At 36.5% G+C, this 16,822-nt stretch overlaps 4 protein-coding genes across 6 annotated transcripts; 2 read left to right on the top strand and 2 right to left on the bottom strand.

Annotated features, from left to right (window-relative positions):
• Positions 1-1,219: 1,219 nt before the first annotated feature.
• LOC108974400 (general transcriptional corepressor trfA) lies at positions 1,220-7,892 on the bottom strand. Of its 3 annotated transcripts, none has more exons than XM_018942198.1 (3): positions 7,596-7,892; positions 6,307-6,699; positions 1,220-5,028 (listed from the first exon to the last, which is right to left on the bottom strand). In XM_018942198.1, exons 2-3 carry the CDS (start codon positions 6,485-6,487, stop codon positions 1,877-1,879), a joined length of 3,333 nt encoding a protein of 1,110 aa, XP_018797743.1. In that variant the 5' UTR covers positions 6,488-6,699; positions 7,596-7,892; the 3' UTR covers positions 1,220-1,876. The 3 variants fall into 3 exon arrangements, with proteins under 3 accessions (XP_018797743.1, XP_018797745.1, XP_018797744.1); XM_018942200.1 differs by lacking the exon at positions 7,596-7,892 and adding an exon at positions 7,461-7,579; XM_018942199.1 differs by lacking the exon at positions 7,596-7,892 and adding an exon at positions 7,377-7,452.
• A 1,052-nt stretch (positions 7,893-8,944) lies between these two features.
• On the top strand, positions 8,945-10,159 carry LOC108974402 (beta-1,4-galactosyltransferase 1). The gene has a single exon (XM_018942203.1). The coding sequence runs from the start codon at positions 9,080-9,082 to the stop codon at positions 10,046-10,048; it is 969 nt and encodes a 322-aa protein (XP_018797748.1). The 5' UTR covers positions 8,945-9,079; the 3' UTR covers positions 10,049-10,159.
• A 100-nt stretch (positions 10,160-10,259) lies between these two features.
• Positions 10,260-12,367, bottom strand: LOC108974401 (serine protease snake-like). Its single transcript, XM_018942202.1, has 3 exons — positions 11,964-12,367; positions 11,628-11,898; positions 10,260-11,339 (listed from the first exon to the last, which is right to left on the bottom strand). The coding sequence occupies exons 1-3, from the start codon at positions 12,073-12,075 to the stop codon at positions 10,742-10,744; spliced, it is 981 nt and encodes a 326-aa protein (XP_018797747.1). The 5' UTR covers positions 12,076-12,367; the 3' UTR covers positions 10,260-10,741.
• A 460-nt stretch (positions 12,368-12,827) lies between these two features.
• On the top strand, positions 12,828-16,797 carry LOC108974425 (NAD-dependent protein deacetylase Sirt7). The gene is made up of 2 exons (XM_018942251.1): positions 12,828-13,421; positions 13,601-16,797. The coding sequence occupies exons 1-2, from the start codon at positions 13,233-13,235 to the stop codon at positions 16,076-16,078; spliced, it is 2,667 nt and encodes an 888-aa protein (XP_018797796.1). The 5' UTR covers positions 12,828-13,232; the 3' UTR covers positions 16,079-16,797.
• Positions 16,798-16,822: the final 25 nt, after the last annotated feature.

Genomic DNA, 16,822 nt, shown 5'->3' with positions numbered 1-16,822 from the left:
TTGTATATATATATTGTTTTAATTATGCTATTGATGAGTAAACAAAAAAATTAAATTATTTTTTATTATGAAAATGTAGACTTATTTTAATAAATTTGAGCTCTCTGAAATGAATAAACTGCCTTATTACTCATACTCATAATATTTATTGACGTTAATTCCGTTTCTGTTTTTCTTTGGTTTTATTGATTCTGTTCACTCTATTGCTGCACACTTTCTTCTCCCAGATAGTAACTTAATATTTAACAGAAACTTTAGAATGAATAAAATAATATGCATCAAAACATTGTAGTTATAAAAAGTTGTTGTTTGAAAATGAAAACGAACATAACATTATTATGGCTTATTAGCAAAGGATAATGAGAAAATATAAGCGAACAAAATATGGATCAATTGATTTTTGAATGTTATATAACGAAAACTACAATTAAGAAACAATTAATTTCCAACTCAATAAACTTTGTGTAAATGCCTATCCTGTCTTCTTGTACATTGCATTATTTCCAATTTGAAATCCGTTAAATACGGTACAATAGTGGATCATTTTCGGTCAACTTATGTGCGTAATCAAACAAACCGAAAGGAATCGTAGTTGTGAATAATCGAATAGCTATAGGTGTACTATATGATTACATTTGATGTCTTATTTTGCCCACCTTTTCTGCATTTAGAATCCTCTATAAAAATTTGATTTTAAGTGCATACGTATGTTAATATATATGTGCAGCAATTTACTTAAGCAAATTTATTATGAGAATATATTTATTAATAAGTATTTATGCATTTGTATATAATTTTTTTTTTGCTTCTAGGTTTATTTTTATTTTCTTCATTGTTATACAAACATTTTAGCTGATACAGCATTTTTTATATTGGTTAGAGTTATATGAATAATGAACAAAGGGTATTATTAATTCTATTGCGAAATGTTTATACAGTATTGCATAATTAAATAATTTGTCATGTTAATAGTTTCTCCATAGCAGTTACTACAGAATATATGAAATTGTGAAAAATTATAGCTATAAGATTCTATGCAAAAATCACTAAACTAGAATAAAAACTATTTAATATAACAGTTCGCTCACATTACTTGTATCTATTAAAGTGCAACGTGTATGTATGTAAAAAGTTTATATACAGGAGACCCGCATTTGTAGACAGAGTTTTTGTTAAATTAAGAAACTTAATCAAAGTTAAAAAAAAAAACATTGCTGTGTCAATTTAAAATGAGTTGTATTTCACTGATTTACAAGTGTCTAAACATATGTACATATTAATATTGCATTAAAGAGATGATTAAACGAATATTTGTGTACACGGTATGTGGTCTGTACCTGTATGCTCGCGTTTATGACTAATTCGACAGAAAACAACTAAATCAAAAATAGTTTTTTTTTATACAAATCAATAATTCGATTGATAATAATGTATAATATAATGGTCAGTAAGCTTCATTTAGCTTTAATGTATAATATATACATACATGTCTTTATATTATAATTGTGTGCCAAAACCATTTTGGATGATAATCGAAGATCTACTTGCTTCTGTTGCGGATTATATGTATATTTTTTGAACGCGCACAACACTAGTTTACATATATTTCTTAAAAATTATTGCTAAAAATAACTGCGGTATTTCCCTATAGCGCTGCAATTTATTATTTCCACTTTTGCCGCAGCGCAACTTGCCTCTAAGGGTAGTTTCGATATCTGAATATTCTATGTTTCTTTAATTGCAGTTGGTTAATTGGTGGCTTGAATGGTGGACTATCGAGCTGGTCCAGTACCAGTAAAGTCGGTCTGCCACTTTCCGTTATTATTCAGCAGTCAATGCTGCGAGGCACTTCTCCACCTTAGGCGTGTATCTTGTGTCACGACACAGACGTTGCAAAGAATTCTTGCAAACGCTGCACAGTGCTACGGTCAAGCTTACATAGATCGAAATCGAAAGTTTTGGCGGTAATCTCATAACAGCCCGTGGCAGCGATCATCTCGACTACTTGCTGCAACTCCTCATTGTCCTGTAACGTCATTATTTTATGATGTAATTCCTGTAGTTCACTCAGATATTCAGTTGGCAATGCCGGTGTCGGCGTTGAACCATTGTTAGCGCCTGCTGCCTCTGCGGCCATCGCACCTACTGGCCCTGCCGGTGATGCTGGTCGTAACGGATGAGGTGGTGCAAGCGACGCTGCCGCCGCTGCACCTGTCGTCGATGCACTTACAATACTATTAGCATTTAAATTTGCGTTGGCATTGCTGGTAATAGCTAAAGTAGATGGAGAGCTAGTTACACTAGTTCCGGTCGTATTGTTAGGTGGTGGCAAAAAGGCGCCACCACTATTTAATACGTCCGTGGTGTTAGATTTGCTGTTTTGTGTAGTGGCATTGGAGCTGTTACTGCCATTGTCGTTGCCATTATTGATTCCAATGGGACCACTTATACTAGCAGCTCGACTTTGACGCAATGCGGGAGACTTCGTTTGTTCGCGGGCCATCTTATTAGACTCCTTTTTACCTTGTTTGAGCGGAGGTTCTAAGAATGAGTTTGCAGAAACGGTGCTCGCTGCAACGGAGCTTCGCCGACGCTTTTTTTCTTCCTTTTCCACCTTTTTATCAGCTTTTTCGGTCTTATCACTAATATCTTTCGTTTTTGCATTACGTTCGCCGCTGCGCTGTTTGTGTTCTTTGGTGATAATACTTGTAGTCTTTTCTGGCTTTTCTGTTGGTGTTATTTCCGATCTTGTACTTAGCGATGTTATTTTGCTTGGCGCAGGTGGCTTCGGCGTTAAGTCCGGAAAACTACTGTTCGAGCTATCTGAATGCATAACGACAGGTGCGATGTCAGTTGATGTCACAGCGGCTGAATTTGTTGACAATGTAGCCGTCAATAAAGCAGCGTCCTCTGGTAAGGGCAGTTTGCTAGTGTCACTTGCATCAACGGTTTTGTTGCTGTTATTTCCAGTAGCATTTGAAATAGTCACTGTAGTGTTGGTATTTGCTGGTATAATGGTGCCAGCGCTTTTGTTAGCATGCTTACTACTGCTTCGCGATTCCAATTCACCCGATTCACCTGAATTCCTTTTCTCTTCTTTAGATGATTTATCTTTGTTTTTTCTATCTCTAATTTGTGACTTTTTAATTGGCGCAATAGGTGCGGAACCATTGGCATTGTTGTTTAGGTTATTGGAATTAGTAGAGTTGTTGTTCGACAAGGATGTTACGCTATTCGGTTCAGGCTTAGGGGGTTCATTTTGTGGTGCTGTCGTCTCTACAGGCAGAGACGCTACTTTGGATCCGGATATAGCTGTAGATGCGGCTCCCATTGAGGATGCATTCCCATTTGAATTAGTTTCTGTGTGCTTTTCGGAACGCAACTTTTCTTCAGATCGCTCTTTATCGCGTTCTTTCTCTTTTTCCTTCTCTCTTTCTTTGTGCCTCTCCTTATCACGCTCTTTTTCACGTTCCTTATCTTTATCCTTGTTCTTATCCTTTTTCTTGTGTTTATGAGATCTCTTTTCCTTTTCTTTATCTTTGTCCTTTTCCTTTTCTAATTTTTCACTCTGATTATTTGAGCTGGTTGGTAGTTTCTTATCGCCACTGGTAGTTGTGGCATTCGTACCACTTACTTGTGTAGTTGTTGGATTTGTCGATATTTTGTCTATATTTTTATCATTATTCTTCCCTTTAACAGCTTCTGTTTTCTCTTTCGCATCTTTATCTGGTTTTTTAATGCTAAAGTTTGCTGGTGACTGTTGACCTTTATTATCTTTAGCTTCATTCGTAATAGTGTTTCCACTAGATGTTGTAGCCGTCGTCACAGTATTACTGCTGCTATTTATTATATTTCCATGGCGTTCGTCTTTTGGATCCCTTGACTTACCATCGCCACTACGATGTTTTTCTTTATGTTCATCACGACGCTCTTTATCGCGTTCCTTGTCCTTCTTTTCCTTCTTTGACTTTTTACCACTTGATGTGGACTTTTCCTCGCGAGACTTTGATTCTTTCCCCTCAATTTTGCTACTACTACCAGCTGATTTAATATCCTCTACGCGTCCGCTTGCGGATGAAGAAGATCGTGGCGGCGTTGGACGCTTTGGGCTCGGCGCGCCAGCATCGCGGACATTCGATTTTGGACTTAGAGAGCGTTTGGTGCCACCACTTGAACCTTTCTCACGACTACGATCCCGCTCTTTGTCGCGTGATTTATCCTTTTTTGATTTGGACTCCTCACGTTTTTCATGTTTGCTACTATCTCCAGAGGATTTCTTATTTTCACTACGTGATTCCTTATTAGGACTGGATGAGGACTTGTGCTTTTCTTTCTTATCAAATTTTTCTCGACTCTTTTCGTTGCTACTACTAACCAACGTTGAAGAGTTCGTTTTTTCTCTATCTTTACTAGATTTTTCTTTTGCAATGGAGTTGTTGGAGTTGATATTTCCAGAGTTGGGTGTAACTGCACCTCCAGTTCCAGCACCGCTACCGCTTGCGTTGCTAGTACTCGGAGTTCCCTTTCCGCCAACAGTATTCAAACTATTATTTTTTTCATCAGGCGAATGTTTACTTGACCCGCTTTTAATTGGTGCACCAAATAGATTGGCAAATGAATTACTCTTCGAGTCATCTACACGAGTTTTATGTTTTTTACCGCCACTGCCACCAATTGATTCTCCGCTACCTAGCTTCGGCTTGCTAACCATACCACCGCCTTCGTCACTAATAGCGGCATTCGGGGTGTTGTTAGTGGATGAAACGGTGGCAGCTCCAACCATTCCTGCACCAGTCACTGGTATGCCACCACCTTTGAGCAACTTTTGACGAAATTCATCCGAAACATGATCAAATACAAATTTTTGGACTTCAAAGCGATGATGTGGCGGTCCTGTCTGTTGCAAATCTAAGTCGTAAGTGAATTGTATACGCTTTGGCTCATCGCGATTGCGGAAGTAAATATCGATCGGGAGCAAAAATCCAGCATAACCTGACTCTGTTATCACGTATGGTGGCTTGTTGCAAACTGTAGGAGGAAAAATATAGGAAAATAGTTATAAATTATATAAAACGAAATTATAGGCAAATAAATGCACTACGAATATATAAATTTATTGCGATATGCACAAGTTTTAACTATCATTGCATATTTTGGTTTTTTCAAAAGACATCGTTATATCCCAAACTAAATTAATTATTCCCAAAAACTCCGATGAGAAAAATGAAGGAAGCCATAGAAGTACTGGGCTAAACCATTTATATTGCTGTACCTGTTTCCCAACTCTTTACTTGATATGTGAATAAACTAATAAAATCAAATTAAATTTTTAGTACGATTTCAATTTTATTATGTGTAAAAATCACGATTATCAAAGGGCAACATGATAAGGGTTGAAATGCAAGTAGATTCTAACGTAAAGAAGTGGCATTTGGTTGAGTTGATAACCAATTAATGCTGCAAACACTAATTGAGGTGCAACATTTTAGCTGAGGGTGATTATAGATAAGTAGCACTTAGATAGGTATGTACGTATGCATATATTGTGTATTTTCATCGCATTTATAATAAATAAAATCAAGGGAACGCATATGTAACTTCCGTGTAGATAATTAGTAGCTATTAATGGAAGAGGCGTTAATTTGTCGAAGACAGATTTCATGTAAGCAATCCATAAACACTGTACATATTCGAAGACTTAAATAGTCCATTAATTAACCGATTTAAACTGATTTACTTAGTTTTAGCAATGCAAAAGCAGGCAGTGTATTAGTTAAAGATTTCGTGCATTGAAGTATATTCCGATACTATTAGCAAATTAATCTTCCTTTCTTTTTTCTTCTTGCACTGCTATCGGTTAATCTTTTCAATGCGGGTTCTACAATAACTACTCGTCAAACTGCGGCCAGCTAAAAACAAAACACAAAAAGATAAATTGTTATTCCTGTTAACGAGATCATGTCTTTTTTGAGTTACAAAAGTGTATAGAAAACAAAACGAGGGACCGGGAAAAAAACAACAGCCAAACCAAGTCAACAAGGATTTGTGCAGAGCAAACGCTACGCATCCCTTATATTCGCACGTCAACAACCACCCTCTAAACAATGTATTCTACCCCACAACAAATTTACAGACACATCTATTCATACAACTTTTTCTTAGACTATGGTTTGAATCACAATACATCCATACATACACACTTATGAAAGAACACACATTTACGCGTATACAGTGTAGAAGTGTGTCTTCTATATGTTTTATTATTATCCGCTGTATATATTGAAATGAAAAAGTTGTGCTATTTACCCCTCTTTGGCTTTGGAAAAGAGTCGTGTAAATTAAAAACGACCTTGTCAACGTAGGTGCTGATATCTGCCTCCTTAACACCACGCACGTACAATTCCCAGTCATGTGTAAAGCCTTCGGATGTTTTTTTGCTGCGCAGCCTCGCCGTATGACCGATCTCGAATTGCACTTTCACTGCCATCGCAGTGGATGGCAAACTAGATAATTATTAATTACCACCAAGAACACTTTTGTTACAGCGCCCAGTTGACCAGCAGTTGTCTTACAGACCAAATAATAATATGGCTAATATACAGCCTGACCTCTTATTCACACTATTATGTTTTAAATAGTCCTTTTGCCTTCGATTCAGTTTATCTTGATGAGGAAGAGATCTCCAATTGGCGTACCAACCTTAAAAAGGAAAAAAAAAAAAACACACACACATGTCATTAGTAAGGATCTCCCAATAGAAATAATTGTATAAATAGAAGAAAATGGAGTTGTTAGTCGGTAGCTATGCAATTGTATATATAACTATAGGACATACACATATTAAAGAAAAACATGCAAGAAATTAAACGCGGCGCAGGTGGATTATACATGATAAAAATGGAAAATAATGTTTACAGCGAACGCAGATATACTTTAGAAAATAATTATAAGTCGTATAAGAATATGTTTAAACGAAGAAATTAATTAATAACGAGAAAATGCGCCGACTCGTATGGAATGCATTAATAGTAATGGTGGTGCATTTTTAGTTTGACGGCGCGGTGATAATTAAAGCACGTAGTCACTCAAGTGCGGTACATAAAGTCTGAGAGAAGCATTAAACACCAACAATTACAAGAAAATACAATTCGTAAAATTTTTCCGATTTTCAGTAATGCTTTTCGCGCCCTAACTGCATTAAATATGGTTTATGTCGTATCCATTATTGCTTAGTTAATGAATACTTAAATATATATACATATATATATGCATTTTTCATTCATTTTTTTGTTTTTAATGTACGCACTGTTTTATAGTAAATATACTCTAAAATTTTGAAGTAAAATAAACTCAAAAACAGCAAATATTTGTCTCACATAGTTCCAACGTCGACATGGTGTCTCCTCAGAATAACACAGCATGTTAAGAGTTTTTATATAGATAGTGAACACAAGCCTCACCGTTGGAAGCCATCGGCACATTTCAGATCATGTTGTACGAGTTTCCTGTTTTTTTGCTACTATCTCAACGATAATATATCACGGCTTGACACCATTATTACCACATTTTGGTAAATCTTACTTTGGCGTGCTCACCTTTTCAATTGACTACCGCTGCTTCTGCCGCCGCTGCTGCTGAGGCTGCTGCCCCCACTCACTTTTTCACTTCGATTTTTCACGTTCTCTTCCTACTTTCTTTCACTTTGCGCTCATATCTGTTCATTAGTTCGTTATTATCAATATATTTTATATGCATACTTTTATTTTAAAACTTTAAAAAGTTATCTTGGAACGATGTTTCATCAATTGCTCTAAGTTTTACTACAAACGAATTTTTAGTAACTTCACAACGGCCTATTCCACACCATATTAGCTGCTTGCTGCTTACGCTTCTCTCAATTACTGATCTACTTCATAATTTTCTATTATTTGCTTTCATTCTGCTTTATCGACGTTTTCTGCTTTACCCTCATTTGTTCTTGTTTCTTAAATTATGATTGGCAGTGCCGTGAAAAGTTGGGAGACATTGCTAAATAAGGGATAAATTGAGGCCATATTACATTTTACACAATAGTAAATTTAAGGAACATAGAGATTAAAGTAATTAGTTTTCACTACTAGTTAAAGATAACGATTTTATTTTTTAAATGAGATTATTTTGTGCGATAGCCAACCATAGTGCCTTCAAATCTTCACTTGTTGTTGTTATTTTAAAGGTTATCTAGTCCCCTTTAGGGAGGCCCAAGAAACGTGCTGTTTCCACGGGGTCGGACCAAAGGAAGGAGGGTGTTAGATGAATTGGGTTTGTAAGGCATGCAAAGAGGTGGCCAGTATCATGCGGGAGTCGTTACATGCAGAACATACATTGGGTATGGGTATGGGTCAATTCTGGATAATTAGAAGTTTAAGCTGCTACAATATCCAGAACGAAGTTGCGCTAGGGTCGCTCGCATTTCTCGCAGCAACTGGAGCTCTTCGTCTGCGATAGATGGTGATTTGACCCCAAGAAAGACATTCACGGGAAGGGAGTCGGTGTAGGTATTGATGGCTCCACTGTGAATGGCGGTCAGTACCTGTCGAAAGTCAGTTGCGTCCGAAGTCCGGTCGGCGTACTGTACGACGTCGTCGACGTAGTCAAGGAAAGACCTTTTGATGTTCTTAGGAGGCGGTTCCGCTCCAAGCAGTTGGCTACAAGGGTGATTCCTATGAAAACATCCTAGCAGGAACTGCTTGGAGACGAGTTCATTGTGCTCCCCTTTTTTTTTACATATTTACTTGTGTTTGTTGTTGTTGTTCTGGGCCATATAAAATTCCGGGTCTGTTCATGTTACGTGTACCGACGTTAGTGGGTACGGTCGCTACTTGTGGTAACACTGTAAGGTGTTGCCAATTTTTATTTTAATATAATCAACTCAAAATTTAATGGCATCACAGAGTCAGCTGATTCATAACAATACATTCAGTGAACTTTATAAATTAAAATTATGCGTTTTCTTATTAAATATTTTAAATAACTTAAAACATGTGTGATATGCATACAGTGAAAGCACAATTGGCGATTATATGAAATACTTGGAAATATGTTTTTAAAAATAAAACAAAAAAAATATCATGTTACGGATTTGATTGTACGTATCGCAGGTATCGCTTTAGTGATATATTGGATTATGCCATGGCGATTTGCTTCTCATTATGAATATTTACATCGAAATGAAATACAACATGCGCTTGTTGAACAAGTTACGACCAATATTTCAATGCAACGTATGCCACCATGTGAATACAGTGATATCTTTGCAGATAACGTTATTACATATCATTCTCAATATCGTGAGCATGTGCTGCGGGGAGAAGAAATTTTGCCTGGTGGCGAATATTTTCCAGAGGATTGCAGTGCACGCTTTAGTACGGCAATCATTGTGCCTTACCGAAAACGTGAGGAACAACTTCATGCTTTTCTCATCTACATGCATAATTATTTGCGACAGCAACGTATTCACTATCGAATTTTCTTAGTTGAACAATATGACCAGAAACCGTTCAATCGGGCAAAACTATTCAATATTGGCTCAGTAATTGCAGCAGAACTCGAATTCCCTTGTTTAATATTGCATGATGTCGATTTACTTCCAATGAACTTGGGACAACTGTACGCCTGTACGCAGAAGCCTCGCCATATGTGCTCTGCACTCGATATATTCCGTTTCACATTACCTTACCGAGGACTATTTGGAGGTGTTGTAGCCATTCGTACACATCAATATCGGTTTATTAACGGAATGTCTAATTTATATGAGGGTTGGGGAGGAGAAGATGATGATTTATTCAATAGATTATATTCGCATAAAATAGATATATGTCGCTTTGAACCAAGCTACAGTACATATACGATGATGCGCCACAAACCTGAGAAGAAGAACGAAGCTCGTTTGGAACTGTTACGAAACGGATATAAACGCTTTCTAACAGATGGATTAAATTCACTTATCTACTCAGAGAAGGAGCGTCGCTTGCATAGCTTATTTACACATATTTTGGTAGAAACGTGAATTTTTACGAGATCTCGGAAAAGTTATACAAACATCTTTATAATGCATATTCGTCCGTTGAAAAAAAAAAGTCGAAAAACGAATTAACAAAAAGGCTTGTGGTTGTTGTGATCAACGCAATAACATAAAGATATACATATACATATGTTTAACTTAATATCTACGTATGCATAGAAATATGTCGATTTTTAGTATAGAATAAAATGCGCGCCGGTACGATTCGCATAAGCGCACACGCACTGGAATGAACAATTCCGCGGCTGCAAAATGCTAATCAATATTATATATAGACTTGAATCCTAATGCAATTATGTCAAGTGCTTTAAATTGTTTTAAATTTAGAGCACAAAACAAGTTCGATATAAATTTATACATACATATTATTAAATCTGTTATAGTAATAAATTGATGCCGCTACATAGAAGAAAATTCACAATATGACTCATTTATTCCACTTTTCGACTTCTTAATAACTCTCTGAATTAAGATTTGATTTCCAATGGGAACACGAAATCTATTTCCATAAGTGAATGGATAAGCAAACCTAGATGCTTATTTCACTTGAGTTTTCCTTAACTTCAATCCTCCTTTTAAGCTGTCATAGATAAGTTATTGATACAAAAAACAAATTTTGTAAGGGCTATTTCTATTTTTTTTTAATTGTCCAGTAATTTATGTGTAAACATGTATATTCTACCTTTGCCCCCAAACATTAATTCGTATCCAATCAATGTAGTTATATACTCGGGTATAAATACCCGGTTGTCCGGGTATACCACAGCCAATTCCGTATGATGTTATGCCAATAACGGTGTACATACACGGATAATCTGGATGGTATGCTAATAATGGACCGCCCGAATCGCCGCTGCAAGTATCTTTTGCTTCATTCGAACCAGCACATATTTGTAAACGATTCTCCACACCCCTGGGGAGTTGATCTATATCTGAAAACGCGATAGCACGTTGACATTGATCAAAGCCCAGCCGATTGAGGGTTACTTTTAGAAGTTTTTTCGAATCAGAATCGGCGAAACGTGTGCTCCCCCAACCAATGGCCACCATTTTTTGAAACCCGTCTCCAGAATTGGTGGGCAAACATGCAGGATGTTTATATGCGTCAAAAGTTACAGATCGTTCCAGTTCTACGAGTGCTATGTCATTGTAGATTGTTGCACTGTTGTATTCATTATGCTCTATGTAGCGTCGAACACGGAAGTCCTCTGGCCGCGCATCATCCGATTCTCTGCCAAAGTCCAAATCTCCTAATCGCACAATGTTTACTTCGCCACTGTGGAAGTCAGGAGGATAAAAACTGTTTTATTTTATGAATAATTTAAAAAAATAAAAGGGCTAGTGAGAATTTGTAGTTCATACTGTTGGTTGTGAGTCCGGCATTTTGTTATCGAGCAAAGATGTTGCTTATATGTATAGCTTGGATGATAACCTATGATGCAGCTCATATGTTGCTAAGTATATACCACATTTATATGAAAGTCTGTTCTTACATAAATGTCTATATGTGCATGCACAATTGAAAACACATATACATTTATACAATATAAGTATTCGTACTTACCGGTTTGTGGAGAAACAATGCGCTGCAGTCAAAACAAATCTCTCACTTATAAGAGTACCTCCACAAAACCATTCTGTTAGCTTATTTATACTGGCGTGACCTAATCGTGCAATATGTGGAAACTCTTTAGGACTCGCTGGACTTCCCCCTACTATTAGCGGAGCATATGGTTTACAATTATCTACAGTAAATTTCAATTCTTGGGCTCCATGTATATAAGCACTAAAAGTTTTCACCTCTTCGAATATTTGTCGTTTGACCTCAGTGCATGCTAAAAAAATTTTAACCGATTAAAAATAATACTGCCCTCAATGTATACAAATTTGAAAATCTTACTTCTTACTTCAGTTCGAAGGATATTTTGTCCTCCAGCGATCTTCCACTTATTTCCACAGAGCCATAAGATGAGTAGCAGTAGGGCCGGTGAACTGTGTTTGAACTGATGCATATTATCGAAAAAAATTTATTCTAACGTTTTTTGCAACTGTGAAGCTGAACTGTGGGCGCTTCACTAAACTGTCATTGTACCATTTGTACGTACACAAACATCTTTTAATTCCACTAAGAAGAGAGACTTACTAAGCCGTGCACTAGTATATGCTAATTCATATACTCGCTATTCTTGATGAAATTTTTAAACTCTGTTGTTGGTTGATCAATTCTTCTTCGCCACTCTTAAATTAACAAAGGGGTTCCCTAACTTTCTTTCTAGTTTTTCTCTTTTTTTTTTCAAAATTCCAAACCACAAAGTTTTTCAAGTTTAATATTAAATGAACCCTCCACCTTTTAATTAAAAATCTTCCATGATAATTGGTTTCGAACAAAATATAAAACGTTCTGGTGGTAGTTGATCTCTTGTCCTTGGTTACAACTAAAAATTAGTTTATTAATTACTGTAAGATATATTTTATATATTAAAGAAATTTGTCAATCTTCAAAAGATTACATAACCTATAGAATGAATCCCTCTTTTTACTTAAGTTGGGTTATGTAAAAAAGAATTTATGTATTTAAGATTCCTTAAAAAACGGAATGCAGCAATATACCAACTATACTATCGCGATATAAAATTATGCTCGCTGATGTAAGCAAAATATAAACATTAATGGCCTTCCTAAACTGGCAACACTGATATGAAACTTCAAAATACGCATGTATAAAAAACAACAAATATGACTGCGACGCATACTTTCAACAAGGAAATCAACGAGACGACCACAGAAACAGAGGAATTAAAGCAGCGCATCATGTAGTACGCGCTCATTTGTTTGTTTACATTTTATACACAGAAAATAAATAATTAGTAACAAATAAGTGTATATAAAATAAATACAACATTGTTTCATTTGTGAAAATTGTTACCGTCAGTTCACTTACTTTTGGGAAATGTGCATCGAAGCAATTGATTTTTACATAATTACCAAAAGACGGTGATTAACGCCGCAATTTTAATTGTTTTGTTTTGTGCGTGATATTTTCGTGGTGTATCTACATATGCTAAACTTATAAAATATATGCTAATCCTCTTGCTGAACGAGTTTCTTTGAACGTGACGTTATTGCTGCGTTGTGAACAACTTCGAAGTGCTTCCTTAAAAAGGACGACATGGCGAATGACACAGATGCACATAAAGGTGTGCAAAAGCCATTAGAAGGAATGTCTTTTGGTGACAGCGCCGAAGGAATTCTGAGAAATGAACATCATGGCAATAAGGGATCATATATAACAAGGGCTAAAATGAATCCTGCTAAAAGTGATAACGAGAAGCGAAGACGGAAAGATGCAATGCGAAAGGTAATTGGGACATAGAATTAGTTTTGATAGCTTTAAGTGACTAAACTAGAGGGTGGGTACAAGTGGTGAGAATTGGTGTTACACCAAGTTTAAAATTACAAAAACCACCCTGAGTTGACAAAATACGTCCAAGTGTACAGTTGTGGTGCATACATATTTAAAGTGTCTCTTTATTTTAGATATCAACTATTTTCAAAAAATGCGATTCATTGTTGACCTCAGAAGAGCGCCAGTTATGTGAAAAATATCCGGATATTGTAAAACAAATAAAAAAACGAAAAGAGCGGGTTGAAATCTACAAGGACCGCATCGTTGAAAAAGAAGATGAGCCGCATGTCATAGAAGCGAAGGTAGAAGACTTGGCAGCGATAATAGCACAGTCCAAACATTTAATTTGCTATACAGGTGCTGGCATTAGTACATCTGCTTTAATACCAGATTACCGTGGCAGTAAGGGCATTTGGACTTTATTACAAAAAGGTGAAGATATCGGGGAGCATGATTTATCAGCAGCAAATCCAACTTACACTCATATGGCACTCTACGAGTTGCATCGACGACGACTTTTACGTTATGTTGTTTCGCAAAATTGCGATGGATTACATTTGCGTTCGGGGTTACCGCGAGCATCTCTGTCAGAAATACACGGCAACATGTATATGGAGGTGTGCAAACAATGCAAACCTGGTCCTGCGGTATATTGGAGATTGTTTGACACCACCGAAATGACTGCACGGTATTGCCATAAAACAAATCGACTTTGTCATCGCTGCTCAGAACCACTTTATGATACAATCGTACATTTTGGTGAGCGCGGAAACCTTAAGTGGCCATTAAATTGGGCTGGTGCCTGCCAACACGCAGAGAAAGCTGATGTTATTTTATGTTTAGGATCTAGCTTGAAGGTGTTAAAAAAATATACCTGGCTGTGGCAAATGGACCGTCCAGCAAAACAACGGGCAAAAATATGCATCGTCAACTTGCAGTGGACCCCAAAAGATAGTATTGCAACAATAAAAATAAATGGTAAATGTGATCGGGTTATGGAAATTTTAATGCGTGCACTCAACATAACTGTTCCATTATACACAAAAGAGAAGGATCCGATATTTGCTCACGCATCTCTACTTATGCCGGAGGAGCTGCACACGTTAACACAGCCTCTGCTAAAAGGTGGTGGCGAAGTTTTGGACAAAGACACTGAGACCGCCGAAGATGAACCTGAAACATGCACCAGTGCGACTGAAGAAACTTTGGACTCGATAATGTCGGGAGACAGTGGTGCGGATATGCCGATAGGCAAAGGGCCTCGTATACGTACTCCCCTTAAGAGCAGTACCCGTATAAAAACGAATTTGAAGTTGAAATACAAAATTCCACGTACAGAAGTCGGAAGTGGTACCCAGAGTTGTGATGATGATATCAATAGTGAAAGGAGCGATAAAAGCTCTATAGAAACAACAGAAAAGAGTGATCAAACGATATACAAGGATAAAATAAATGGAAAACAAAGTACTCAAAAAGAAGCAAACATTAATTTAATTGACGATGGTTGTTCATTTAAAATGGATTTATTAAAGCCGAACGAAATAATGGATATGGTAGACAATCGGCGGAATTTACAGTTAGACGAAAGTCACAAAATTGAATGTATCAAGAAAGAGGTAATAGACGGACATTCTTCTATAAATGAGAAGTGTGACAATGAAATTATAAAGCCATTGGCGCATAGTGAGCTGGATTTTACTATACCCTTGGATGTGGACATGAAACATGAACACGAAATTAAAGTGGAATATGCATCGGAATTCTTAGTTACTAATTCAACAGCTGTGAATGCTCTAAATTCTGACGTAAAGATAGAGGATGACGCAAGTCTAACGAACAAGAAGTTTACCTTGAACACAAACAACAGCAAGGTTGCCTTAAAAAATATCTGCTCCCTTAAAAAGGAAGTCGATGAAGGGAAAATAGATACTAAAGTAGAAGTTAAAACAGAAATTCCTTTTGAAATGCCTGCTTTAGTACCCATTAGGCAGAATAAGTCATTTAAAGTCGTTAAACCCGAATTAACTCAGGTTTTGAGCACTATGGTAAACGTAATTAATTCTGACGATGATGAGTCCAGTTGTGAGAACGTTGTGGCCCAAATGGACATTCTAAAATTAGCAAAGCAGAGAGCTTTGGAGGGGGCTGGTACACAACGTTACTGGCTATTAAGCAAATTGCCTTGTTGGTACGATGTCAAATATGCCTATTCAGGTCTTCATAGTATTGTTTATCCGCCGCCAGCTGATATGAATATTTGGAACTATCAAGTAATACCGATATTCGCCATGAATAGATCTGCGGCTGAGTGTGATTTTTGCTTTGATAACTATGCCGAATTCGAGTGTCAGTTTTATCGAAAATGGCATCTTAATGAACGTAAACATAAAAAACGCGCACGTAATGGGCGTTTTGTGGTATGTGAGTGCTGTTCATATTCAGATGAAGACGACGATGACTACGATGAAAATATTTCCTTGGCACATATAGCCGCGGCTGAGGCGGCCAAACGTCAATTGCAGCTGAGCAACACTTTCCCTCGCAAATTGGCGCGCACTCAAGCAGGATGGTATGGCAAGGGGTATCGTAAAGCACGACGACGAAAGTAAAGTTGACAACGGCGATAGCTTACATGAACTTTATGAGTAATTCATATAATTTAGGTAGGCATAAGAAGATATACATATTTAAGTTTTGCGGCTTAGAGTGTAACGTGTATTTGAACATAGTGTACACATATAAGCGCAGGTAGTTTTGTTACGTCTTCCGTAACTGTATTGATTAGATTATAATCTTAAAACATATTTTATAACTAAATGGATAAGTTTTAATGTACTGAAGTTTTTACTGGACGAGATTCATAACACTTAACTGAAACTCTAAACGATCGCCGATACATAAAACATAAGTATTTATATTACATACTTTCATACGTACATATGGAAATTAGTAATTTTGTTTTGTTACAAAAATTATTGATATTTTTCATGGCAGCTTGCTATAGTTTAAGAGAATATAAATGTAATAAGCAAAAAATGGTAAGAAAATAAACTCCAGCAAAATATTAAACGCCTATATACATGTATATTAGTGGCTGCAAAGCTTACCCTTTATTATGTATTTGATTTATTTATTTTAGCTTAATATGAGCAAACTCTAAACGATCTTTTCTATTCACGACATCTTCTAAATAATTAATCATGGTGGCAGAAATGCCAATTTTTTCTTTCTGAAACTGGCGTAATACAATAAGAAACATATTTAGTAACTTGTAGTTCTTAGATGTTTTCATGATTCGACTTTTTTTATTTTCATAAGTTTTCTAAGGATGTTAAACGAATTCTTTTATTATA

The sequence above is a fragment of the Bactrocera latifrons genome, unplaced genomic scaffold, assembly GCF_001853355.1.
Source record: "Bactrocera latifrons isolate USDA-ARS-PBARC rearing strain unplaced genomic scaffold, ASM185335v1 scaffold_55, whole genome shotgun sequence".
Lineage (NCBI taxonomy): Eukaryota > Metazoa > Arthropoda > Insecta > Diptera > Tephritidae > Bactrocera > Bactrocera latifrons.
The sequence above is the reverse complement of the archived record's forward strand: the minus strand, read 5'-3'. Positions and strand labels throughout refer to the sequence as shown.

Excerpts from the sequence above, each read along its gene's own strand:
- LOC108974400 (XM_018942198.1), bottom strand. The coding sequence starts at position 6,487 with ATGGCAGTGAAAGTGCAATTCGAGATCGGTCATACGGCGAGGCTGCGC. Across the intron at positions 5,029-6,306 it reads TTTTCCAAAGCCAAAGAGGG|TTTGCAACAAGCCACCATAC; the intron begins GTAAATAGCACA and ends TTCCTCCTACAG.
- LOC108974402 (XM_018942203.1), top strand. The coding sequence starts at position 9,080 with ATGTTTTTAAAAATAAAACAAAAAAAATATCATGTTACGGATTTGATT.
- LOC108974401 (XM_018942202.1), bottom strand. The coding sequence starts at position 12,075 with ATGCATCAGTTCAAACACAGTTCACCGGCCCTACTGCTACTCATCTTA. Across the intron at positions 11,899-11,963 it reads CCTTCGAACTGAAGTAAGAA|CATGCACTGAGGTCAAACGA; the intron begins GTAAGATTTTCA and ends AAATTTTTTTAG. Across the intron at positions 11,340-11,627 it reads CATTGTTTCTCCACAAACCG|TGGCGAAGTAAACATTGTGC; the intron begins GTAAGTACGAAT and ends TGACTTCCACAG.
- LOC108974425 (XM_018942251.1), top strand. The coding sequence starts at position 13,233 with ATGGCGAATGACACAGATGCACATAAAGGTGTGCAAAAGCCATTAGAA. Across the intron at positions 13,422-13,600 it reads GGAAAGATGCAATGCGAAAG|ATATCAACTATTTTCAAAAA; the intron begins GTAATTGGGACA and ends TCTTTATTTTAG.